This window comes from Phocoena phocoena, chromosome 18 (genome assembly GCF_963924675.1).
Source record: "Phocoena phocoena chromosome 18, mPhoPho1.1, whole genome shotgun sequence".
NCBI classification, from domain to species: domain Eukaryota; kingdom Metazoa; phylum Chordata; class Mammalia; order Artiodactyla; family Phocoenidae; genus Phocoena; species Phocoena phocoena.
In genome coordinates, this window is record NC_089236.1 from 47075412 (window position 1) to 47100864 (window position 25453).

A 25453-nucleotide genomic window follows, 5' to 3' on the forward strand; every position below is an offset into this window, starting at 1 on the left:
TCCCTCTTGCATCTCCCTCCCACCCTCCCTATCCCACCTCTCTAGGTGGTCACAAAGCACACAGCTGATCTCCCTGTGCGATGCAGCTGCTTCCCACTAGCTATCTATTTTACATTTGCTAGTGTATATATGTCAATGCCACTCTCTCACTTCGTCCCAGCTTACCCTTCCCCCTCCCCATATCCTCAAGTCCATTCTCTAAGTATGCATGTTTATTCCTGTCCTGCCCCTAGGTTCATCAGAACTTTTTTTTTTTTTTAGATTCCATATATATGTGTTAGCATACAGTATTTCTTTTTCTTTTTCTGACTTGCTTCACTCTGTATGACAGACTCTAGATCCATCCACCTCACTACAAATAGCTCAATTTTGTTTCTTTTTATGGCTGATTAATATTCCATTTTATATATATGCCACATCTTCTTTATCCATTCATCTGTGGATGGACACTTAGGTTGCTTCCATGTCCTGGCTATTGTAAATTGTGACTTAATATTTTGATTTTGAGTTTCAGCTTATGATCTTCAGTTGTTTAGGAACTTCACTTACCCAAAGTTACTTTATGGTCTTAATTATGTGAGGTGCTGCTATTATTAGATTCTGATGACATCACCTTATCTCACCATTGCTTAGGTAGTGAAGTATTTATTGTTTTCACCTTAAAATGTTGGCAGGCAATTTGGAACCAGATCTTTTCTATTTTAATACAAAAACAATCTAGAATACTTTTCACCCAAAATATAACTGTGATTAGTGAGAATCAACACAAACTTATCAAATGTAAAATAATGATTGCTAAAATGATTGTTTTTTTAAAGCCCCAAAACATATTCATTGAGAAGTTAAGTCAAAGACTCTTCCATCTTTCTTCTAGCACACCTGAGTCTTTCAGTCGTAAAACATGAAAAATTAAGATCTTCTTTCCATCTTGACTGTAGTACAAACCCCCCACTCCCGCCCCGGCCAAATCTGCAAATCAGGAAATTTTATCTAGTTAAATAAAAACAGTTAAGCCTTAACAAAACGCTACCTACTCCTTTTCGAAATATCAAATTTGGAATTAGAATTTCAGGCAGTAGGATTCAGTAGCTTGTGAATCATGACTAAAGTAAACGCATAGAAATGATGATACCTGCTCTGTAATTGGGTTGTTTTCAGCTATGGATTTTACTTTTCTGTTTCTCAATTTTTCATCTGCAAACATTAGCATAAAGATACAACTCTTCTTTGGAATGTGAATTATTTACTTTTAAGAACCTTTGGTACCTTAAAAAAATGTTAAATATATAAAGTGAATAACTTCAAATTCAACTCAGAGGGTATTTGATAAAGGTGCACAAAAGTGAACCAACTGTTCAGACGCTGCCACAAAAATAAAGGTGAGTTAAAAGAGCCATTGCTTCCAGGGAGCTTTCAACAAAGTATGGAATGTGAAATAAGATACCCATGATTATATTACAGCCTAGAGAAAGACAAATGTTACAAAAGAAAAAGCAAACATTTATATGGGAATTCAGAGAAAAAAATTAAGACTTTCTCCTTATCTTGTCAGATTATCTTTCCTGTTTCAGTCGTGTGAAATGACAATTAGCTGTTTATACATCTATCTCCTCAATAAACTCTCATGATGGCAAGGATTAATAAATACTATATGTTATATAATAATAATATCATTATTATCATAATTTTAATTTGCTCTGAGTCTGGATGAAACATGGAAAGTGGGCAGACATGTGTAAGTATATAAAAGAATTAATGAACACATCCAGGTGGTGAAAATCAAACGAGCTGTTTTTGCATGCAGCACATTATGAAAGCTGTTTATGGTATAGAGCTTTTGTGGTCGAGACTATTCTTTTACTTGTACATTTTCAAAATTCTAGTGATAAACATCCTTCAAATGCTTCTAACAGAAATAGTTTGGGAGAAACAGGAGATATTTCTGTTTGACATGGTTATAGTCTTTTGTTTGGATGCATGCTAATCTATTTTGTGAGTTTTTGTGGAATGAAATATAAACTTAGAATCCAGAGACCTGAGTTTGAATAACCACTGCCAGTGACCAGCTGATTGACCTTGGGAAAGTTACTGATTCTCTCTGAGCTTCAATTCCTTAACAGGAAAGTAGGGATAAGAATTTGTCATTTGATATTAGCAAGAGGATTAATTAGAATAACTCCTAGCACTGTGTTCAATTAAACTTCTTTAATTTTATTTCAAATAAAGAAATGATGATAATCATAATGCAGTTTTGAAATAAATTCTCATCAGTAACATTATCTTAGTGTGAACAAAATATAACTGATGAGGGTGAATATCTATGGCACTGGTTGATTTTGAATATTTTCTGCATCAGTAGGTAGCACTCTTACCTGTTGGTGGGATTATCCCAGGAGACATAAGGCCTGGGACAGAATGTGGCATGATATGAGAGTTCTCTGGGGAGGTGACACTTTGAGTCCTCTTAGGAGGCCTTCCAGGTCTAGAACTGAAACAAACAAACAAAAAATTTTTACAATTAAACTGTTGTCTTACACATCATTTCAAAGTTGTTTCAAGTGGTAACATGGACTGTAAATAAATTTGTTTCAAGGACAGTTGCTTTTGCAGTTAGATGTAATAGACTTCCATCACTAATTAGATTACATGCTGAATTCATTTTCCTCATTGAAGATCAGCCACTCTTGATGCATAATTCATAGCCTGCACCTCGTTACCTGCTTCTTCATATTAATATCTATACACAGTTTGAATTGCCTCGTTTGCATATGCTAAAGTTCTGCATGCAGCCTTCAGCACGAAAATTATGCACTAACTTGTAATAATTATTACAGTCAGCCTGCTATTGATTTATGAGAATTTTAAAAACCAAATATGTGTAGTACTTGTAATGAATGATATTTTAAGGTTCTTCAGGAAATTAAAAGGCAATGGCTGCCTAAGGAAATGTTCTGCTTGTTTGATTTAATACTACAGTTAGCTGGGAGGTGGAATGAAAGAGTGATTCAGACCTATAGCACATTTTTCGATGATATGTTTTATTACTTTGCACTGCTAGCCTGATATCTAGATGATAGATGACAATACATATGTAATGTGTGAAAAGGTCTTGCAATTTCTTTATTTTTTGTCATTTAAAAGATAAGTCAAGTTATCATTTAACCCTTATTCTATTTAAATGAATAGCCCCACTAGGTTGCCTTACTTTAAATCTGCTAAAATACATTGGAAAGGCTTAAGATTATTTGTAGAACATCATTTAGAAACTGCCAGTGTAGCATCTTATATCTGCCTTTAGGATAAATAAAAATACTTTGTGTTTCAGCAGTACTTCTCCTTTGCCTGCCTATTGTACAATGATAAGTTTTAAAATTGTAAAAGCAGAAGGTGAAAAGGATACAAGTATTCACCATCCTTGTATAAGGAAAACATGAAGAATACAGTATTAGCAACTTTTGAAACAAAGATAATTTGCATTGTTGTCACTGCCTGCCTTTGTATCATGAATATACATTTATGAAAGGCTTTTCCATCATTTTTCTGGCCAATATGTGCCAGGACATATCAAAACCTCCAGATACATCCTTAATAAGTTAACATCTCCATGTCAGCTTCAGCTGAGAGCCTTTGTCTCATCAGAAGATTCAAAGATCCTACCTCTATTATTTAGTGTAAGTAATATATGTAGTCATTTAACAATTATTAGTAAGCTCTTTCTGTTTTCAAAGCAGTGCACCATGGAGGCTAATTTGGGAGAATGGGTTCTTAGTCTTCAGGAACTTATACTCTTGCCAAAGGGACAAATGTGGTGCAGAAAGAACTAGGGTGCAAACTAGAATGTGCTGTGTCCTAAGCAAGTTGCAACCTGAACACTAATGGGAAGTTAGGCTGGATGATGATATGTTCCCTGTTGGAGATAAGATTTCATGGTCCTGGGAGGTTAGAAGAAAATTCTGAAGGATGGGTTGGACATGGAGAGGAAAAAGAACGGAAGAAAAGCACACTCCTGTGAGAATGTGTGAAAGGAAGTGAAACATGAAAATGTATGAATGTACAAGATTTTTTCCAGTGAGTTGAAACAGGTCAAATAAAATGAGGGGCAGAAATCCATACTGTTAGACTTACTGCCTATGGCCAGACCCTGGAGCACTTTGAACCAAGAGCAAGTAAATTGTGCATTTGCTTTGCTAACCAATAAGGACACTGCCCTGTGTATTCTGAAGCATCTCTCTGGCTACTTATTCTTATTCTTCATTATTACTCTTCATCTAAGCTGATTCCTTAACTCCTGTTATTTGCCATAAGACCATCAACAGCCCTCTGATAGTCTCCGTTCTCCCTGAGTAATCTCTTTCATAAACATTACTGATATGTTACGAAATAACAGCTAAATATATTATCTACTGCCTAAAGCTTCCTCCTGGGATTCAGACAGATTAATGCCTGTCTACTGGAAATACCTGCTTGGATGTTCTATAATAATCTAAGATTCAGCTTGTCCAAATCTGAATTCAGCATCTTCTCCATTAAAACCTATTTTTCCTTGGTTCAGCAAAATGTCACATAATTAACTAAGCCGGAAATCCAGCACTCAGCTGTCTTTCCCTTCCTTTGTACATTCAAGCACCATCCCAATGGAAGTTATCTCTCTACCCATTCTTTCTATCCACACACTTATATTCCAGATCAATCCCTTCCTTTCTTATTTGATCTACTATCACAGCTCTTCCAAGACATACCTCCAGCTTTGTCCCACTCTAGAGCCTAGAGTGAAGTCTAGATAACTTTCCATACTGATTTTGGAATGATTTTTAAATGCAAATTTAATCATGTTTTCCAACTGCTTAAAGATATCAATAGTTCCCTAGAGCATTGACACTCCTTAACACAGTACCAAGGCCTTCCAATATTTGGCCCCTGTCTACTTTTCCAATCTCTTCCTTTTATTCCTACATTCATGGTTTATATTTGGCCCTAATGAATTTATTAACAATGTCCCATGTTGCTTTGGTCTCCTCTGACACCACCTTTTGGTCTCCTATTACACTACCTCTATTGCAACCTGCCTCCTTTGCGATCAAAGCCTTTTACTACATTCCATTCTCATCCCCATTTTACCTGACTAAACTTTCATCATCCTTCTAACTAACCACTTCTAGTGAGTATTCCTTCTATGCACTATGACAGCTCATGGTGAGCAACTCTATTATAGCTCTTTCTGCCCTGACTATATTAATCTGTTTATTTGTTTCACTCCCAAGACTGTATAGCAGAAAGTGTATAAAATATGTCTTTTGTCCTTAAAACAGCTCAGTGCCTGGCTCACTGTATGTATTTAAATACATTTTAACCCAATTTATTAAGCCCAATTCTTCAAATTCCTCATCAATTCCAGTAGTCTCCATGTTTCCAGGAAATGAAAAGTGAGATGCAAAAAAAGTTTGGGATTCTGAGTCTAAAGAAGCGAAATGCACATATGAAGGTCAGAGAAAAAGAATACAAGTATTGAGAGATCTCAAGCAAGATGCTGTGGAGAAAGTGGGAAAGGAAAAGGAAGTTAAGATTTGAAAGTTTTAGTTCTTTAATTTGTTTTGCTTTTAAAGAAGGTGAAACTGTTTAGCAGTACTTTATTACTGAGGCCACAGGAGCTGTCCTCACAGCCCTCACTCTGGAAGCAGAATTCAGGCTACTAAGTGGGAACACTTTATTTCACACTGTGATTAGAAAAGACCCAGTGGGCTCTTTTTACCCCGGATAGCTCCTGCCCAATCTATCACACTGCCTCCAATTCCACTAATACAGATTTACTGCTTTTAGTCTTGAAGCTTTAAGATCTTTTAAAGCCTTCCATTAAAATGCAAATACCCTTGGTGGTGGTAGCACCCTAAAGCCATCTACTCACACCCTACTAGGGATTACTTTACTATTAGGGGAGAGTACAATCTTGAGATATCTATGCAAAGAATTGAGAATGGGGGCAGGGGGGCGCTCCACAGAAAGATTTGGAAGAAAAGACAAGTCATTTATCCTTTTGCCTAAGAACAAGAGGGGAGCTCTTCTTGGAGTTATACAAGACTTCCTGGTGTAGAGGAAGTTAGACGGTTTATTTATTAACAAGACTTTCCTCTATCTCTTCAAGACCTAAGTTAGGTCCCCTTATTGACAGCCTCGATGTTTTACCCTTACTTCAGTCTTGGTCACTAACTGTTAGAGGGTTTAACTCCAGAAGATCTAGGAAGATAACTTAATTATAAAATACTTGAATATTTAAATTACTTTCAGTAGAGCTTTAGGGAACTTCCAGGAGAAGCTGTGTAGTACCGTGGTCAGAAGCATGGGTTGTATTGTCTTGACACATCTAGCTTTAAATACTGGCTCCACCTCTTTACTAGAAGGTGTGGCCTTGATCAAGCCACCTAATGTCTCTGAATAACTGATTAAATCAAGATATTTTTTAAAAAGTGGACCTGCTTGCTTTGTTAGAAATAAGTTGTACTTGGAAAGAAAAAGAATAACTTAACTGAAAAGAGGAAGTGAAAGAATTAGCAAAAGCACTTCTTTTGGGAATGATCAGTTGCCTCAACAGCAGACACCTTCAAGCCTCCTTACTACACCAGTAACCCAGATTTACCCCCAAAGGATCAGAGCAGCTGAACTCTCTTAGTTGTAATCAAAGCAGAAGACCTCACTTAAATAAATTATTACTCTTAATAGCTTAACTGAAATCAAAATTTATGACTTTGGTAATTGTTTGTGGCAAGCTTCACATATGAGCCATAGTACACCCTTTAGTATTTTCAACCATTTGCATTAAAAAAGCAGAGCAATCACTTAGAGATGGCCACACTTGGCATCTCACAGTGGATACAGTGGATTCTCACACTTGGTAGGAATCCACTCTGGCACATCCTTTCCTGCAGTTCTGATTGAAAAAAGTTTCTTTCTCAGACAGATCACTGGGTAGACGTCTCTCCTTACTCTACATCATTAAATCAGTCTCAGGCTAATTTCTCTCTCTCCCTCAACTGTACGATGTTTACCAACTCTCCCTAGTCCATTTAGTGTGCTTACTCACAGTGAAGTCAAAATCTAACTTAAAGAGGCTAAGTGCATCAAAAGAGTGAGAGGCATTTGAAATACTACAGGAAGGTACAGTACATTTTTTTCAACTCCTAACCTCCACAAACACCATTTTCTGTTAACCTCTTCAGTACTTTTGAAGAAATTAAGTTCCATTCTCCTCCTGAGATTTGGAGTAGAGGACCGTGAAATCCAGAAAGAGACTGTGATGGCTATAAACTAGGAAATGCGAAAGTAGCTGCTAAACAGAAATTTGGGTTCCAAGTCCTATCTGTCTAGAGAAATGAAAGAAGGGTTCCATTCAATCATTCAATTCTTTCAACCATCTGTCTAAAAGAAAGGAGCTACTGTACAACAAGTAATGAGCTAGATATTAAAGTTGTAAAATAGAGACACTCCTTTCTTTGAGGGGGAAGATAAAATTAAATAGCCTGTGGGATAACAATGAAGAAGAAAAATACATGGCAGCAAGTGAGCATTGATTTTAGTCTTGGGACACAACAAGCATTTAGGGGGGAAGGAGTCTTGCTCCATTAATCTACAAGAGTTCATTTGCCCTCTCCAATCTATTCACCCCAGGAAAGCGCCAATTGTGTGTTTATATCTTGCATAATTTTTTCTAGTAAACTTCTACAAAACCAAGCCAAGAAATGCGAGAAATATATATATTCACATATATAAGCCATATATATATTATTATTTCTGACTGAAAAAGTACACTTTGCTTAATGATTTATATACCCACTTGAACACTATGGAGTCACAAAAAGTGGGGATGTTTATGAGTAATTTATGCTAAGAGAAATAAATGCTTATGTTCTAAGTGAAAAAGCAAGATACAAACCTGCACATATGGCATACCACAGCACAAGAGAGAGAAATTAAGTAAAAAATGCAATAAATATGCATATAAAAAAAAGAAAGACTAGAAGGAAACATAGTAGACTATTAGGAGGGATTATCACTGGATGGAGAATTACAGTTTTTCTACATCTGAAGATTTTAGTTCCTCTGTCATAAGCATGTACTACATTTAACATATGAAGATAACTTTTAAAATTAATTTGTTTAACACTTCAGTACTCTGGCCATATATTCCAAATTGTGGACAAATCACGATTCTGGCTAAACTTGATCAGTGCCTGAGGATTACCTCTAGCCATAGCAGAAACCAGATATAATTTATCCTCCTTATCTTTCTTTTTTTTCCATATCAGTTCTAAAATATCTAATAAAACGCAGGTGATTATATGTAAAAATATTACCCTTGTGAGAACTATAAAATTAATCTAAAATATGAAAAGTACAAATACTCATTAATATCTTCCAGATCGAATCAACGTCATGAAATAGATATATCAAAATAAAAGAACACAAAGAACTTCCCAAGATTAATGTATGTATACATTTCACCAAAAGTCATAGCAGATTTATAATACTCAGGTTATAAATGGGTAGTTTTCCCTTAGAAGGATCTTGTTAAGTTGCTAGTTGAATCTTTTTTTTTAGTTGTCTGAAAGGCTGATTAGCCTTTTTTATGATTAGCATTATTTTCCCTTTGCATGAAGTTTTTTTCTACAGTTGGCAAAATTTTGAAAGATACATTACTTTTTGCAATGATGACAAATTTGAGCACTTTCTCAATCTCATATCGCACATTTGTTTAGACACATTTTTGCATTTTCTGTGTAGGTGTGTGTCCCAGACATGTGTACTTCTCAGTACAAATAGGTTATGAACTAACTCATAAAAGAGATGTTTTCCACCATAACCAAAATACCGAGCCCCATGGGGCAAGCACTTGAAATTTTGCCAGCTGTACACTTGGAAAGCATACAGATTACTGGCTCATAAGCACGAACACATAACATTCCCTCAACTCTTTACATGGCAGGTGTTATAGACTGAATTATATTCCCCCCAAATTCCTATGTTGAAGCCCTAACCCCAATGTGATGGTATTTGGAGATTGGGTCTTTGGTAGGTAATTAGGCTTAGATGAGGACCTATCAGTAAGACCCTCATGAAAGGATTAGTGTACTTATAAGTAGAGATGCCAGGGAGCTTGCTTGCTCTCTCTCAGCCTTGTGGGGACAGAGTGACAAGGCAGCTGTCTACAACCCATGAAGAGAGCCCTCCCCAAAACTGACCATGCTGGCACCCTGATCTCAGACTGTCAGCTTCCAGAACTATGAGAAAAATTTCTGTTCTTTAAGCAACCCAGTTTATGCTATTCTGTTTGGCAAGCTGAGCAAGACTAAGACAGTAGGCAATTCTATACATTAACTGAACAGATACAAATACACAAAATAAAATTTCCTGTAAAAAAGAGCTAAAAATAAATTTTAAAAAAGGTTCTGTGCTCAAATAAACTTGGCAAATGCCCCATTAAACTTATTAATCATACATATATTTTGTGGAAAAACTTCACAAATTCCTAAAGTCTTTTTTTAAATGAGTGTATTTGTTTGTTTATTTATTTTTGGCAGCACTGGGTCTTCGTTGTTGCATGCAGGCTTTCTCTAGTTGCGGTGAGCCAGGGCTACTCTTCATTGAGGTGAGTAGGCTTCTCATTGCGGTGGCTTCTCTTGTTGCGGAGCACGGGCTCTAGGCGCAGGGGCTTCAGTAGTTGTGGCACATGGGCTCAGTAGTTGTGGCTTGCCGGCTCTAGAGTGCAGGCTCAGTAGTTGTGGCTCACGGGCTTAGTTGCTCTGTGGCATGTGGGATCTTCCCAGACGAGGACTCAAACCGTGTCCCCTGCATTGGCAGGCGGATTCTTAACCACTGTGCCACCAGGGAAGTCCCCTTCCTAAAGCTTTTAATATTTTTGTTTTGTGGATCAATTTCTCAGAGCTTTCACTATGCTAGAGTGTACTATAAAGCTCTAAGAACATGGTGAAATAGGCATTTACTAAAACTTAGTTTACCATGAAACTTGTTATTTCCAGGGAATCTGTTTAGAGACCTGTGCTCACAGTATGATTGTATTCAAATTATAAAAATTCCTCATCTCTCAACATTACAAAGCCATGCTCTGTGTCATAGGCCATATGACAATTGTCACATGAGAAGTATTCTCCAGAGACAAGAAAAGCAGCAATTCACATATTCTATAGAGTTGATATGAGTTGATAATTACTCAAAACACAAGGTTAACACGAGTAAACTGAAATCATTACAAACAGAAAACAAATAGGAGCTGAAATTAGCTACTCTTGTGAGGAGGAATTATTGCTGACTCTGACTTCAAAATTCAAGTAGTACAGGAAATTTATTTTATATGAATCCTGTTTCAAAGGTCATTGACAAAATTTCTGAGGTCTCCAGCTCTGTTGGAGCTATTAAATACTGAATAGGAATTGCCCCAAAATAAAAGTTAAAACATACTGGAATGTAACTAAGCTATACTTAAGCATTTGCATATTGTGTTAACAATTAATTACAGTCCAATATCCTAAAGAGAGTCTCTGTTTGACAGGTTACATACTTAGGATAATCTAGCCCCTAAAGTTTTTAAGTCCCCACTCCCCTTTCATAGGATCTATACGTGATAGCCACATTAAGAAGATAATTTAAAATCCATGAAATGCATTAGTTATATTAATCTTAGACTTAATATATTAATCATGGATTTCTTACTTAATGAATATATTTTTTGATATTGTTTTTATCAAATTAGAGATCTCATATTCTCCTCTCAATTTGAGTTATTTATTCACATCAAAGGTAAATTACACTTTATAAAGTATATCTAGTGATTTATCTCAAAAGTATATTCATATTTTTTAATATTTTGTGGAATTAAGAGTAATTTAATGTAATTTAAAGTTTAAATTAAAGAATATAAAATTTTAATACTATTTATTTTTACCTTTCCATTGCATACGTTATACATCAACATACATGATATTTCTCACAAGAGGATACTGTTTGTAAATTGCATTTAATGACACGTTTGTCTAGAGAGCCAAATAGTTTTAACCTTTTAATCACCTTACTACTTTCTCTACTTCCCATAAGCCTTCCAAGCTACAGATAAATCTACCCACAGCACATCTGTTTCAAAATTATCTGTAAAGGGCTTCCCTGGTGGCGCAGTGGTTGAGCGTCCGCCTGCCGATGCAAGGGACACGGGTTCGTGCCCCGGTCCGGGAAGATCCCACATGCTGCGGAGCGGCTGGGCCCGTGAGCCATGGCCGCTGAGCCTGCGCGTCCGGAACCTGTGCCCCGCAGCGGGAGAGGCCACAACAGTGAGAGGCCCGCGTACCGCAAAAAAAAATTATCAGTAAAGAATGACTGAAATCCCCTAAGGGGAAAATCCTAAACTAATGGGAAACAATTGTAAATGGCTTTCTTAAAGTTTTGGGATGAGTTAGTACTTTATTGGCCTCTTTCTCACAGTTTCTGTCATACTTCAAAACCATATTCTATAAAATTTAAATTTAATATTAAAAAATATTCCAGCTAAGACATTCAATATCTAAACCAATCTTTTATTTAACCTCTGGACTCCTAGTCACAAAGAAAAAAGTTTCATTTCTTGTAATTTTTCTGTTTGAATTTCAAATGACTACATTTTCTCTGCAATTAACATTGGTTATATTTTGTTTGAACCAAAAGTAACGTATTTAGTCTTTTATCTCACTGGGACATACCATAACCCTGTTCATATATGTGCAATGGCTCTGTTTTTGCAGATTATCTTGAATTTGGCCCCAATATATGTTCATTGCTCTAATCTCAAAATAATATCCAATTCTTCTCTGTAGGAGATGCCATTTCCAACACTCTGAATGCCCTTTTCCCAAATGTTTTCATTTTATTTTGGAATAGTACATTAAATAATAAAATAGTCACAGTTGTATTATGTTGTCTAACCCCTAGTCCCTGTGCTAAGTTCACAATGTCATCTAACTCTTTTAATAATCATAACACACCTTTAAGACAGGTATTATTGTTATCCTTATTTAACTGATGAGGAAACTGAAATACAAGAAAGTAAAATGCCTTACTCAATATGCCACACATAAAAAGTAATAGAGTGGAGTTGGGCAGGGGGAAGGATAAATAGGCACAGCACATAGGCTTTTTATGACAGTAAAAATACTCTGTGTGATACTGTAATGGTGTATACATTTGTCCAAACCCATGGAGTGTACAACACCAAGAATGAACCCTACTGTAAAAGGTGGACTTTGAGTGATTATGATGTGTCAATGTAAGTTCATCCAACGTAACAAATGTACCCCTCTAGTGGAGGATGTTGATAAAGTGGGAGGCTACGCATGTGTAGAAGGAACTATATGGAAATTCTCTGTATCTTTTGCTGTAAACCTAAAACTGATCTAAAAACAATTAAGTCTTTAAAAAAAGTAATACTTGTGAACAAAGGCAATCTGGTCTAGAAGCCAAGCCCTGAGCATGAAATCTGCCTCTGTTCCATATTTGTTGGTTAATGTAGTCAACAAACAAATGTTAGTGTGCCTGACCTTCCAATGTGAGCTGGAAATACTAACAAGATACTACCCCTGACTTTAAGTAACTTTCAATCCATTTGGGGGAATTACTGGATTGGCCAAAAAGTACGGGTTTTTCCATAACATCGTAGTAAAAACCTGAACGAACTTTTTGGTCAGCCCAATAGATACATATATAGTTACAATAAATCTTGTTAAATACCTCAGGGAAGATGAGGTGTGAGCAAACAGGAATTAGTCAACTGAAGAAGAGGAGGGGTTGCTAAGTAAGGAAAGACCACAGAGGCACACCCCTGCCTTACAAACACACACACACACACACACACACACTTCCGTAATGACATGCTGAATTACGCAAACCCATGTTCATCTTTCCTTTCCTAAAATGGTTAGTATCACACAGTCTAGCACATGATCATTTTCAAATAGTTAAATAGTTTCATGGGTCATTATCTCATCTCTCCATACTGTCTCCATTCTTCTGACCTTGAGAAAAATGTTAAGACGTGTAATAGGCTCTGATTTTTGGTTAAATGTCTTCAGAACATTATGATTCATTTAATTACTTTAAATGTATCTTTTTTGTGATGTTACATTTTAGAGGAACTAAAAAGGAGTCCAAGTTGGTGTTATGTAATTAACTCTGTAGATAAAATCTGACTCCAACCAGTAGCTGATCTATCCCCCTTAAAAAAGTTTACTTTAACAGGGGTGTGTATCCATAAAAGGAAATTCATAAATGACTCAAATGAGTTTTATTTCATTTTTCTATAATATTTATAATCTCAATCTTAACCAAAGTTGCTACTATATGCTTTGAATATACGAGAAAAAATATTTTGTAAGGAAAGGATAGCTAACCAACAATAAGGAATGAAAAAGCTATAAGTGTGCATCAGTCTTTATGTTCTAAAGTAATCACAACCATAAATTTCTGGCAAAGTAACTGAATCTACACACACACACACACACACACACACACACAACAACAATTTGGTATAAGCATTTTCACACATAAGTCACAGAAGTAGAAACAATATTTATCTTAAACTCTTGATCTTTTGAGATGTAGTTTTAAATGAGAGTTAAAAACAGGATCTACTAAGCCAGAACTCAGAAAATCTTGTCTTCCTGCTTGTGAATGCAGAGGTAAGATGGCTGACTCAAACTAAATTGTGTGTTTTCACCCTTCACTGACAAGTTATTTGTTTGCTACCTCTGGAGAAAATGTACATAACTAATTTATTTGAGAAACCTGTTAGAAAAAAAATATATACATCCTCCATTCTCCTCCACTGTGTAACACATGGGGAGCTGTCAAGAAATGTAGTTATGAAGCACAGAGATTCAGATACCAGCCCCAGAATTCAGAGATCTCCTGACAACTTTCTGATACTCCCAGGAGGATTCTGGGCCTATGAACTAATGAGAGGATTAGATTAAGACAGGCAAAGCTATGCTGTTTCTAGCCTGTAGAGATTCAATAACATGCTTAATACATTACCTGACATAGATGTTACATAAGCACCAAACATTGTTATTAGTGTTATTTACATTCATTGAATTCTATTTAATACTTTATGAAAATGTTTTCTTTAATGAATGGTCTTTTAATACTAATGTTTGATATTATAAAAAATTATGATGTAAACTGCCTGCACCACAGAGTTGAAGAAGACATTGGCAAATGTCCTTTCAAGCTTGAATAGACATTGTTTTATCATGGGATTCTTTCCCCTGCAATACTGTGCAGAGGCTGCTTTTAAAATCCCAATCATTATGCTAATAATTCCTATATTCTCTAATTTATTTATTCGTTCCCAAATCATAATTTAAAATACTAAAAAGTTTTGCCTTAATTTTGTTGTTTAAATTGACTAAGTAATAATAGTTTACATTTAAAGCTGGCCTATTTTTGTGCAACAGGAATTCTTTTGAGCACTTCTGAGGGCTAATTTTGTGAGATGGAGACATTATTATTTTCATTTTATAAATATGAAAACTGAGGCAAAGACATGTTGAAATATAGTGTTACTACAAATAAAAGTATAAATTTTCTTATTCATTAGTTCAAATGGAAAAACTTTCTTGATTAAGTCTTGTGCTGGAAATTTTATTATAGAGCAGTCTATTACACTTTGACTTTTAAAAACAGAACATAGAGAGTTCCATATTTTGGTCATTTCTTTATCTTTCTCTTTGTTAGAAGACTTTCTGATATTGAAAATTCTGCCTCAGTTTCATGGTCAGAAAAACGTCTCTCAAAGTCCATGACTATAGATCTGATGATTTACTCCGTGTTCCTTCCCACATTATTAGAGCCCACAGACATGTGCTGGTTAGCCACTGGGTGGTAAGACCCATCGTATATGCCATGACAGAGAGAAGGACACAAAATTGCAACACTTTCTCAAAAAGAAGCTCGTTGTTTGTAAAATATGCAGTTATTCTATGACACGAAGTCTCAAGTGATTATTTTTAAAGAGGATAAATTTTCAGATAATATAAAGAAAGAAGTGGCATTTGTGGTAAGTCTTGAAATAGGAGTGTGATTTTGACTGAGGGAGATAAGGTGAGAAGAAGGTGTTGAAGGTTTTTGAATGGCAAGGTCAAGGGCTCCAAGGCAAAAAAGTACATAGAGCATGAGGAATGGTGGGTGGGCTAAGGCCTCAATGAATGCTCCATCTGCACAGTATTTCTAGGCCATTTTGATGGATTTATTATGTTTCTTACGTGTTTTACAGTCCCAGGTGTATTGTAAGGCCTTTGAGCACCACTGTCCCCCTGCCATTTCCCATATAATGGGCAGCTAATAGTGTGTGTCCAATAGTGAAACTCAACCGAAAGGAGTGGGTAAGCTTGGTAAGTGCAGATCATGTTGTAAGAGGCAAAGCAAGTATTGAGTGTCTAAATGGGACATTCAAGAAACAAAATGTATGATCTAATTATAACATTCATACTTGTGATAGTTCATGAAGTATAATGGCTCACAATTTTGCAGATTTTCATGAGATTAGAGTGAAAATTAAGTTTGCTGCTATTGTCAAGAAAGAGATTAATTTTTTTTTTATATTAGTTATCTATTTCATACATATTAGTGTATATATGTCAATCCCAGTATCCCAATTCATCCCACCACCACCACCCCTCACTTTCCCTCCTTGGTGTCCATACATTTGTTCTCTACATCTGTGTCTCTATTTCTGCCTTGCAAAACGGTTCATTTGTACAATTTTTCTAGATTCCACATATATGTGTTAATATATGATACTTTTTTTTTTCTCTTTCTGACTTGCTTCACTCTATGACAGTGTCTAGGTCTATCCACATCTCTATAAATGACCCAATTTTGTTCCTTTTTATGGCTGCATAATATTCCATTGTATATATGTACCACATCTTCTTTATCCATTTGTCTGTCGATGGGCATCTAGGTTGCTTCAATGACCTGGCTATGGTAAATAGTGCTACAATGAACATCGGGGTGCATGTGTCTTTTTGAATTATGGTTTTCTCTGGGTATATGCCTAGTAGTGGAATTGCTGGGTCACATGGTAATTCTATTTTTAGTTTTTTAAGGAACCGCCATACTGTTCTCCGTAGTGGCTGTATCAATTTACATTGCCACCAACAGTGCAAGAAGATTCCTTTTTCTCCACACCCTTTCCAGCACTTGTTGTTTGTAGATTTTCTGATGATGCCCCCCAATTTTTATATCTAATAATAGCTGAATTTACTATGTGATTGTGATTATGCTAAACACTCTGACATGCATTATATGATTTCATCATCACAATAGCTCTATCAGATAAATATTATCATTATGCCCCTTTTACAGATGGATGGAATGATTATGGGAGGGAGAATAAGTAACTTGACTAGGTCATGGACTGAGATGAATAGAACCACATCTGACCGAGCCACAGTTCACTCTGAATCACGATGCTAATCATAAAAATGTTTCTACCCTGAAGAAATTTACATCAGAAGTAAATATCCATTTGTACATGATTTTTGAAATTCACTTTCAAGGCTGTATTTCTATCTACAACTCTAAATATATTTATTATTTTGAAATGTATTTACTATTTTGAAAGCTTGCCTCCATACCTTTGCACTTGCTATTGCTACTTTCTAGAATACTCTTCAGTAACACGTCTTTATGCCTCCTTCCCCAGCCCCCATACAACATGGCACTGGGTTCAGTTAATAGTTCACCTCCCGCACTCTGACGTCTTTTTAGCCTGAGTGTTGTTTAGGAGTACCACATACTTATTTATTTATTAGTAATATCTGTCCAGATAGGCTCTATGTGGGCAAGGATATTTGAATGCGTTTTGTTCACCTCTGTATTCCCAGAATATAGGAAGAGTGTCTGGCACAAAGTAAGGACTCAATAAATATCTATTAAATGAATGAATGAGTGCATGGAGGAAAAAACAGATGCTTATTGCTGATCTATGGCCATTGAAGTCTACACTGCCTTAGTAGCTATTTAAGTGCCTGAGAGGCTGGGGCTATGGCATGTCAGAGTGTTTTGTATGGTGTCAATTTGATAACGATGATAAAGTGGAAGGCTGCTGAGTTATTGCCCTCTTTGCATTATCCTACCTCTAACTGAATGCTCTGAATCTGTCTTTGCTCTTCAAAATGATGTGGTTGGAAAGAGAATACTCCATAAATTTTTAAGTTGATGGCAATCTGTGGCTCTTGAAATCATCAACCAAGGTATCCCACTTCTAAATATGCACATTTCTGAATTTAGTTTAAAAAAATCTAGACACATATACTTGAAAATTTATTTCACACTTCCATAATAAAGTGTACATTTCTAATCATTTGGTTTAATCTATGCTTCTATATCATCAAAAATAAACCATCTTTGGTTTAAACTTTATTCTCACAGATTCTACCTTACATACACATGGTTATATAAAAAAGTCTCAAATTATTACATTTCAATCCACTAGAAGTCTATATTACATAAAGTATGGTGTCAGAACAATTTGCTAGTTATTTGAAAAGTTCAGACAGATTTGCATTTTATGCATTTAAAGAAGTAGATTAAGTAATTACATGCTTAACAATTGCAGAAAAAATTGCAAAAAAAGCAAAAAATAGCAAAAAACTATCCTTGAGATAAGATAGAACTTTATAAGCATGGCATTAGTGCTAGAAACTATTAAAAAAAGATTGATTGAATTATCTGTACAGAAATTAAAAACATATTTAGGAAAGCTAATGTTGAAAGATAAGTAACAAGATAGGAAAATATATAAATCAAAAGCAAAGGATTCTTGAGCTTAATTTATAAACAATGAAGAATCCAATATTAAATGGCAAAAAATATGAACAGCAAAAAAAAATAATTAGTTAATTAACCTATAAAAATATGCAACCTGACTAGTAAATAAGGAATTAAAGATCAAATATAAAATATCAATTATGTCCATCACATTGGCAAAGCTAAAAAAATACTGACACTATACTAGTAGAAGTATGTATATTGCATAATATTTCTCAGGGCCCATTCTGTCTAATGTATCAAAATTTAAAATTTGAATACTTTTAGCTCAATACTTTCAAACTGACAAATCTAAGAATTCATCCTGAGGTAATGTGAGACAGAGGCTATGTAAGAATAAGACCTTAGATGTTAATACATATGTGTTGAGTTAAATAAATTACAGTGTATCCTAGACTGAAATTCCAATAGGTCATTAAAATTATATATTAGAAAGCTAGATAAAAGGATACAGAAACACATCCATCATAGATTTTTATGTTTTATAACAAATTAGACTACAGTATGATCATATTTTATACATGCTATCAGTGGTTTTCTTCTTATATGTGATCGTATCTTTGCTTTCTTACTTGTTTCTTGAAATTTTCTAAATATTTGGCAGTGAACAGTTTTTTAGAATCAGAAAAACACTGAAATAGAAAATCCAGAGATGGTTTCAGTGGTATTAAAAGAAAAATTACTTTTCAAAAACCAAGAGAAACAAACGTACTGCTCTGAATATGTTAGTAGAAAATTGCATATATATATATATATATATATATATATATATATATATATATAAGAGTATTTTACTTTAGAAGCATTAGTATGAAGTAAAAATAAATAATTAAAAATAGGTCCTTAAACTGCTTGCCTATTAGGAGCATAACATCTAGACTTTATTGCCTAGAACTTATAACTTGGCTATTTCCTTTCCACAAGTTGAAAAGCTTAGGACAAGTTCAGCTTCCAAAACTCTTCTATATTAAGGGGAGCTGCAAATACAAAGAAACATTTTTATCACAAAATATTACATCAAATACTTAAAGAAAAAAAACACGATAAAAAATGAATAAAGAGGGACTTCCCTGGTGGTGCAGTCGTTAAGAACCCGCCTGCCAATGCAGGGAACAAGGGTTCAATCCCCGGTCCAGGAAGATCCCACATGCCGCAGAGCAACTAAGCCTGTGCGCCACAACTGCTGAGCCTGCGCTCTAGAGCCCTCAAGCCACAGCTACTGACTCCACGTGACACGACTACTGAAGCCTACGCACCTAGAGCTCATGCTCCACAACAAGAGAAGCCACCGCAATGAGAAACCCACGCACCGCAAAGAAGAGTAGCCCTTGCTTACCACAACTAGAGAAAGCCCACACGCAGCAACAAAGACCCAATGCAGCCAAAAATAAATTTTAAAAAATGAATGAAGATATTAGGATTGCTAACTACGTAAAAAGCTCTCACCTTTAATTACACCTTGAAGTGGTCAATTTTTGAATTATATTTCATTTTTCATCCATATTTAGTGTGACTTTTCTGAAAACCAGCTTTTCAGTTTTTGAAACACAGGGCTTCTAGACCTCAACAATAAATTAGACCTCAACAATAAATTTTATTAAATCTCAAGGCCTCCCTGTTTGGATAAGAATGAGTAACACATCTTTCTACAAGACATGGCCTCTTTGGTATAGATGCCTCACACTCTTTTTTGTTGGCTTAATTGACAGGATTTACTCTTTCTGAATGGAGGGGTGTCTGGTGAGTAGTTTATGAGCAGAGAGCCTCTTAGTATGTAAGACATCAATCTGAACAAGATGAAAAAAGACAATGGTAGAATTTTGCTATAGAAGATGTTTTGAATCAACCAAGGAATTTATCTCGTTTTCAACTTTCACACAAAACTCTTCATGAGATTTGAAGAAATATTTGAAGAAAATGCCAAAAGTTGTATCAACTCTCCCAACCAAATTTTACAGTCAAATATATAAAATGCTACAGTGTAACTTTATGTCAAAACATTCATTGATTAGCATCAAAAACTTAAAAGCAATGCTTCTCTTATTTTGCTATATTCTTGAATTTGTAATGCTGAAAATGGTTGATTTCATGGTCTTAGTTTTAATTGTACCTTTTCTGTTGTTTTCTAGTCCCTGTTTGCCTGCCCTTCTAGACTAATGAACTCCAAGATTCTATGAAAAGCACACATGTGTGTGTGTGCATGCACACACACACAGCCTGGACACATGCTGGCATTCTCCACACATGCTGAAGCCAATGGGGATGGCAAATGGATCGAGAACAGGGAAACAGAAAAGACAAAGAAAAAAATTGATCTCGGCAAACTAGGAGGCATTCCTGCTGTTCAGAGAGGAAGTTCAGGAACATATAATGAGAAATGAACAGCCTTAATTTACACAGTTACATTTAAGGAAGTGCTGTAGAGTAGGTTAGATCCCTAGGACAGCGGGACTAGCCCTGTATGCATGTATATACTAATATTCTAATATTTGGAAAGGAAGATTTCCTTTCCTTTTTCCCCCTCTGTGGAACTAGAATACATAATGCAAACTTTATATTTGAAAATGACAATTAAGGCAAGTTGGTGTTTCCAAACTTTTCACATCTCTCACCCCATCTTACCTTTTAATTGGTTAAGAGAAGTTCAAAGTAAATTAACCTTTTAATAAGTTAAAAGCAAAATCCATTAATTTTAAATTAAGTGGAGTTAATTTAAAGGCTCCTAAATTTTAACTTTCACTTAGTGAATTATTTTCTAGTAAGTTTTCCTGAATTATAGATTAAAAATACAAAACCAGCTCTTGACCTAAAATCTAAAATCAAACTTGCTAATAAGCCTTTACCAGGTCTCTCCTTGATCTTTAAGCACATAGGAGATATTAATAACTTGAAGAAGGACTGATACATGTATACATGCAGAAATGAGTTGCACACAAAAAGCTATTAACTGGCATGCAAGACAGCAGTGTTATTTCACAGAAACACAGATTCATTTAAGTAGCTTTTTTTTCCACATATAGTTATATATATATAGGAATGTATATGAAACCAATAAATATGATGCTTTTTAAATTACTACATGATCGAGATGTTTTCTTAGGTAGGCATATATTTAAATCTGAGATTTAATAATTCAGTATAATAGTAGATAATTATTACATTTATAATTTTAGACACAGTTGTTTTCCCAAAATGATCCCACTTTATTCACCACTTAGTCTTCCCAGGATATAATGATGCATATCACTCCATATCCTATTACAAAAGGTTTTCTATTTGATGGCTCTTGGTTCAGATATATGTGAACTCACTTAAACATCAAAGCACAGAATCCAGAAAGATCAAATACAAAAGGAAATGAGAAAGAGTGATAGAATGAAAGGCAAATTGATATGAGGTAATTAAGGAAGTAACTAGGGTTTGGAGAAGAAATAGAAATAAAAAGAAATAAGGTTTCAGTGAGGTAGAAAGATGAAAATAAAAATCAGAATGGATCCTATGTGAGATGATAAAGTGTAGGTAGGAAAACAGAATGGTATATTAATCCAAAGAAAGGAAGTATAAGGAAAAACCCAGATTTTGTAATGAGGTGTAAATGTTTGTTCAATATCATGCTGTTTCATAGTGTTTGAATTTATGCTTGTTTTGAGAATGGAAGCCTAAATTCCTGGTTTACTGCTCTCTACAGCATTGCAGAAATATTTAATCTTCTATGTGATGACCAAGTGCCGTGACACCGCTCCACAATCTAACCCCTCCTGCTCAGAGCTGCCATTGACAACACAGCCAACTCCATATTACAGAAGTGTATATGTTTATACACACACATACACACACACGCGTGCTCATGCATGTACCTGTGCACACAGTAAGCAAGCTTTAGTTTCTGCCTTAACCTTTTCCTCCTCTTTCTTCTTACCAAAAGAACATTTTTAACACATGCACGAATGAAGCTATGCAAATATCCATGTTCTCCCCATTCTATCCCATGCTACACCATTCTGTTTTAAAAATCAAGCAAGGTACAAGGAATGTATCTGCAACACTCAAATTATTCACATTTAAAGTACTTTCAAAAATATGAAATAAGTTCTCAATTTACAAGGCCTCTAAATTGCACATGATTTTCATATAAATTTCAACTTTATGGTAGTAAATTGAAGTGAAAATTATATAGTGTATTTAAACCTACATTTCTTGCAAAATCATTTCCAAAAGTTTGCCACCAATGAATTTTATTCTTGATTAACTTAGAGTACTATGAACCAGGGAAGAAAGAAAATAATTCTGGGCTTATATAAACATCTACCTTCAATAGCTTAGCAAGCAAACATTAACAAATGCTTTGCATCCTATTTTCTTACAACAGTCCTATAAGACAATAAACCTCTGAAAGCAATTACTCTAAATTTATTTTTCCTCCACATTGAAGCAGAAAATACTGTCACGCAAAAGTTAGCATTGAACTTGTATAAGAGCAGAGATTTATTGAGACAAGGAACAATGCTGATTAAAAAAATAAAAGCATTGAAATACACCCTAACATCTTTCCTGAAACACATGATAATAATTATCTTAGGAAAAGGTGGTGCTGACAGCAGCATAAATGATGCTGCCAAATGGAGAGTTAATTTTAAGGACTAAACCATAAATTACTTCTTTAAAATTAGTGAGAAAAAAATAGATCCCTTCTGAAGTCAATTTAATCAATTCAGAAAAATTTTGCACAAGAGAAAAAATTATTAGACTATAACATTCCAAGAGGTTATATAAGAATTATTTTAAAGAGCCTTGCCACTCTTATTCAGGAACTAATTTAGAATGTATATGACTGGATTTTCAAATATCTGTTTAACAACCTATATTCTAACATATTTATTGCCATCTCAATCTAGATTTAAAAATAGTAATTGGTTAGGTTTTTCTCACTTTTTAAAAATGTTCTCTTTTCAAAAATTCAATTCTAAAGCAGAACTCTAAGTAATTTTCTTACTTGTATGGCATCCGGATATTAGCAGAGTCAAAGGATAGTAGGCATTTTATAAATTCACATTGACTGATACATGCTATTATTGGTTAGCTGTCCCCTCGATGTCCTTGCTATGCTTTCCCGAGGAAAAGTGTATGAGAAAAGTACACTTCTTCAGTGTAGAAGGTTTTCCACTCCTTTTACTTTGGTCTCGGCTCTAGGACTTACTATGGCCATGGGAATGTGAGCAGATGCTACATATGCCATCGTGAACTAGAAATAAATGTTTGTTGTCATAAGCCGCTGAGATTTTGGTGTTGCTTGTTGCAGCAGTTAAGACTGACTATGCAAGATGCATCATAAATACGATAGTTATTTGTTATAACTACTTAAAATGTTAAGAGCATATATAGGACACAGCTCAACTGCTGATATAATGCTTCAGAAGTAAACATACTGAGACCCGAAGCCTTTGACTCCTGTGGGTAGAGTCAGGAATCTGCATAAGAATAACAGCAGGCTCCTAATCAGAGCAAATATGCTCCCTGCAGCTAATTCTTGGTTCATTCTTAAGGGAGAAGAGGAGAAAAAGTTGCATTTTGAATGATGGTACCAATTATGTGGAGCCTACATGTTAAGATTTGGATGTACTGATAAACCTTGACTGACTAAAGATTGCAATTTGATTACTGACAAATGGTCCAAAATAATCTGTCCAAGTATGAGAAAGAGGTGGATAGAGACTTAAAATGAAGTTATTACAGGACAAAATGTTTTACTGACTGAAAACAAAGTAATAAAAACTCACTTTTAACCTAGTTATGGTGGCATTTAATCGCTTTTCAAATAAGGAAGGGTAGAAATAAACAGGCTTTAATAAAAGTTAAAATATATTTATTACAAATATGCTTCCTTGTTGCTAAAATCAATGTAAATTATCTGATAAATTTTGATTAAAATATTATTTTATAGTTATATTTTTATGATAGTGATATGGTAAAAAGGTCTAACCTGTATTTACTAGCACATATATAAAGAATGATCAATTGTGTTTGCAGATAATGGTGATTAAGACAGGTCTAGGACAGGACTGAAAACTATCAAATATCTACTAAGTATCCAGTTATTATTGTCAAGGTAAATTGGCCTAAGTCCTGGACTTGATTTTATTCTAGTAATGGTATTTTATGTTGAGATTTGACCTTCATTTATCCAAAGAATCCTCATTGGAAATAAGAATAAAGTCCATGTCCAGAAAAAAAAAAAGATTGGTTCTACAGCACTATTTAGTGACCAGAATGTTATTGGCTACAATTCTGGGGACACTGGGGTTCATTTAAAGAAACTATCCTATTTGTAAATGAGTATTTGCCTATAGTGAGTAGATAGGGGCGGCTAAAGTTTATGGGAGACAATGGTTTAAACAACGTTTAAAAAATCATCATTAAACATCATTAAAAGTGAATTTATTCAAAAACTGTTTCTATGAATTTGAATTCTTCACCAAATTCACACAACCCAAGCCTATAAATGAATGCATAGGTGGATGGGTAATTTGTTGACTACTAAAGAAACTTCTCCAATCCCATCATTAGCTAGGACTTAGAAGAAAAAGTTTTTTCTGCTGTAAGTCCCCATCAGACCTGCCATTTCCATCCATAGATCAAATGGTTCTTTTATTTATTTATTTATTTTATTATTATTATTTTTTTGCGGTACGCGGGCTTCTCACTGTTGTGGCCTCTCCCGTTGCGGAGCACAGGCTCCGGACGCGCAGGCTCAGCAGCCACGGCTCACGGGCCCAGCCGCGGATGCTCCCGGACCGGGTCACGAACCCGCGTCCCCTGTATCAGCAGGCGGACTCTCAACCACTGCTCCACCAGGGAAGCACGGCTCTTTTTCAGAATCAAGTATATTGTCTCATCTCTTTTCAGAAGGCCATGAAGTCTCCATTATAACAGTAAGTAATTATTATATATAGTTCATAAGAATTTTCTAAGTGTGCTTTTCAATTATCTCCATCATTTCTCTGCCTCCATAGCCCACCCCCCTTAACAACTAATCTTGAACTTGTGCCTTTATTGTTTTACCCTCATACAATATCTTTTATTTATTTTTTTAATTTTTTTTGTTGGAGACAAACCATTTTTTCCCCATCAATTAAAAATATAGTGACCGTAACCTCATCATAAGTATCACCTAGCCTTACCATCTGGCTTCAACACATATAAATATTCGAAGTATCTTCTAATATAAATATTACAGCTCTCAGAACAGAACCACATACCGTTTCAGATTTTTTTTTTTTTTTTTTTCGCGGTACACGGGCCTCTCACTGTTGTGGCCTCTCCCGTTGCAGAGCACAGGCTCCGGACGCGCAGGCTCAGCGCCATGGCTCATGGGCCCAGCTGCTCCGCGGCATGTGGGATCTTCCCAGACCGGGGCACAAACCCGTGTCCCCTGCATCGGCAGGCGGACTCTCAACCACTGCGCCACCAGGGAAGCCCCGTTTCAGAATTTTTAAATGGCATTTTATTATGTATATCTTCATTGAGATTTTATGAAGAATAAGGAAAACAGAAAGGGGCAAAAAACTAGCTGTACATGTATTATTAATTCTGC

At 35.3% G+C, this 25453-nt stretch overlaps 1 protein-coding gene across 1 annotated transcript in view; it reads right to left on the minus strand.

Moving 5' to 3' along the window:
* Positions 1-25453, minus strand: part of DACH1 (dachshund family transcription factor 1) — a 374169-nt gene that overhangs the window by 197324 nt on the left and 151392 nt on the right. Inside the window, 1 exon segment of the mRNA XM_065895933.1 lies at positions 2373-2488. Within this exon segment, the coding sequence (XP_065752005.1) occupies positions 2373-2488 (116 nt within the window).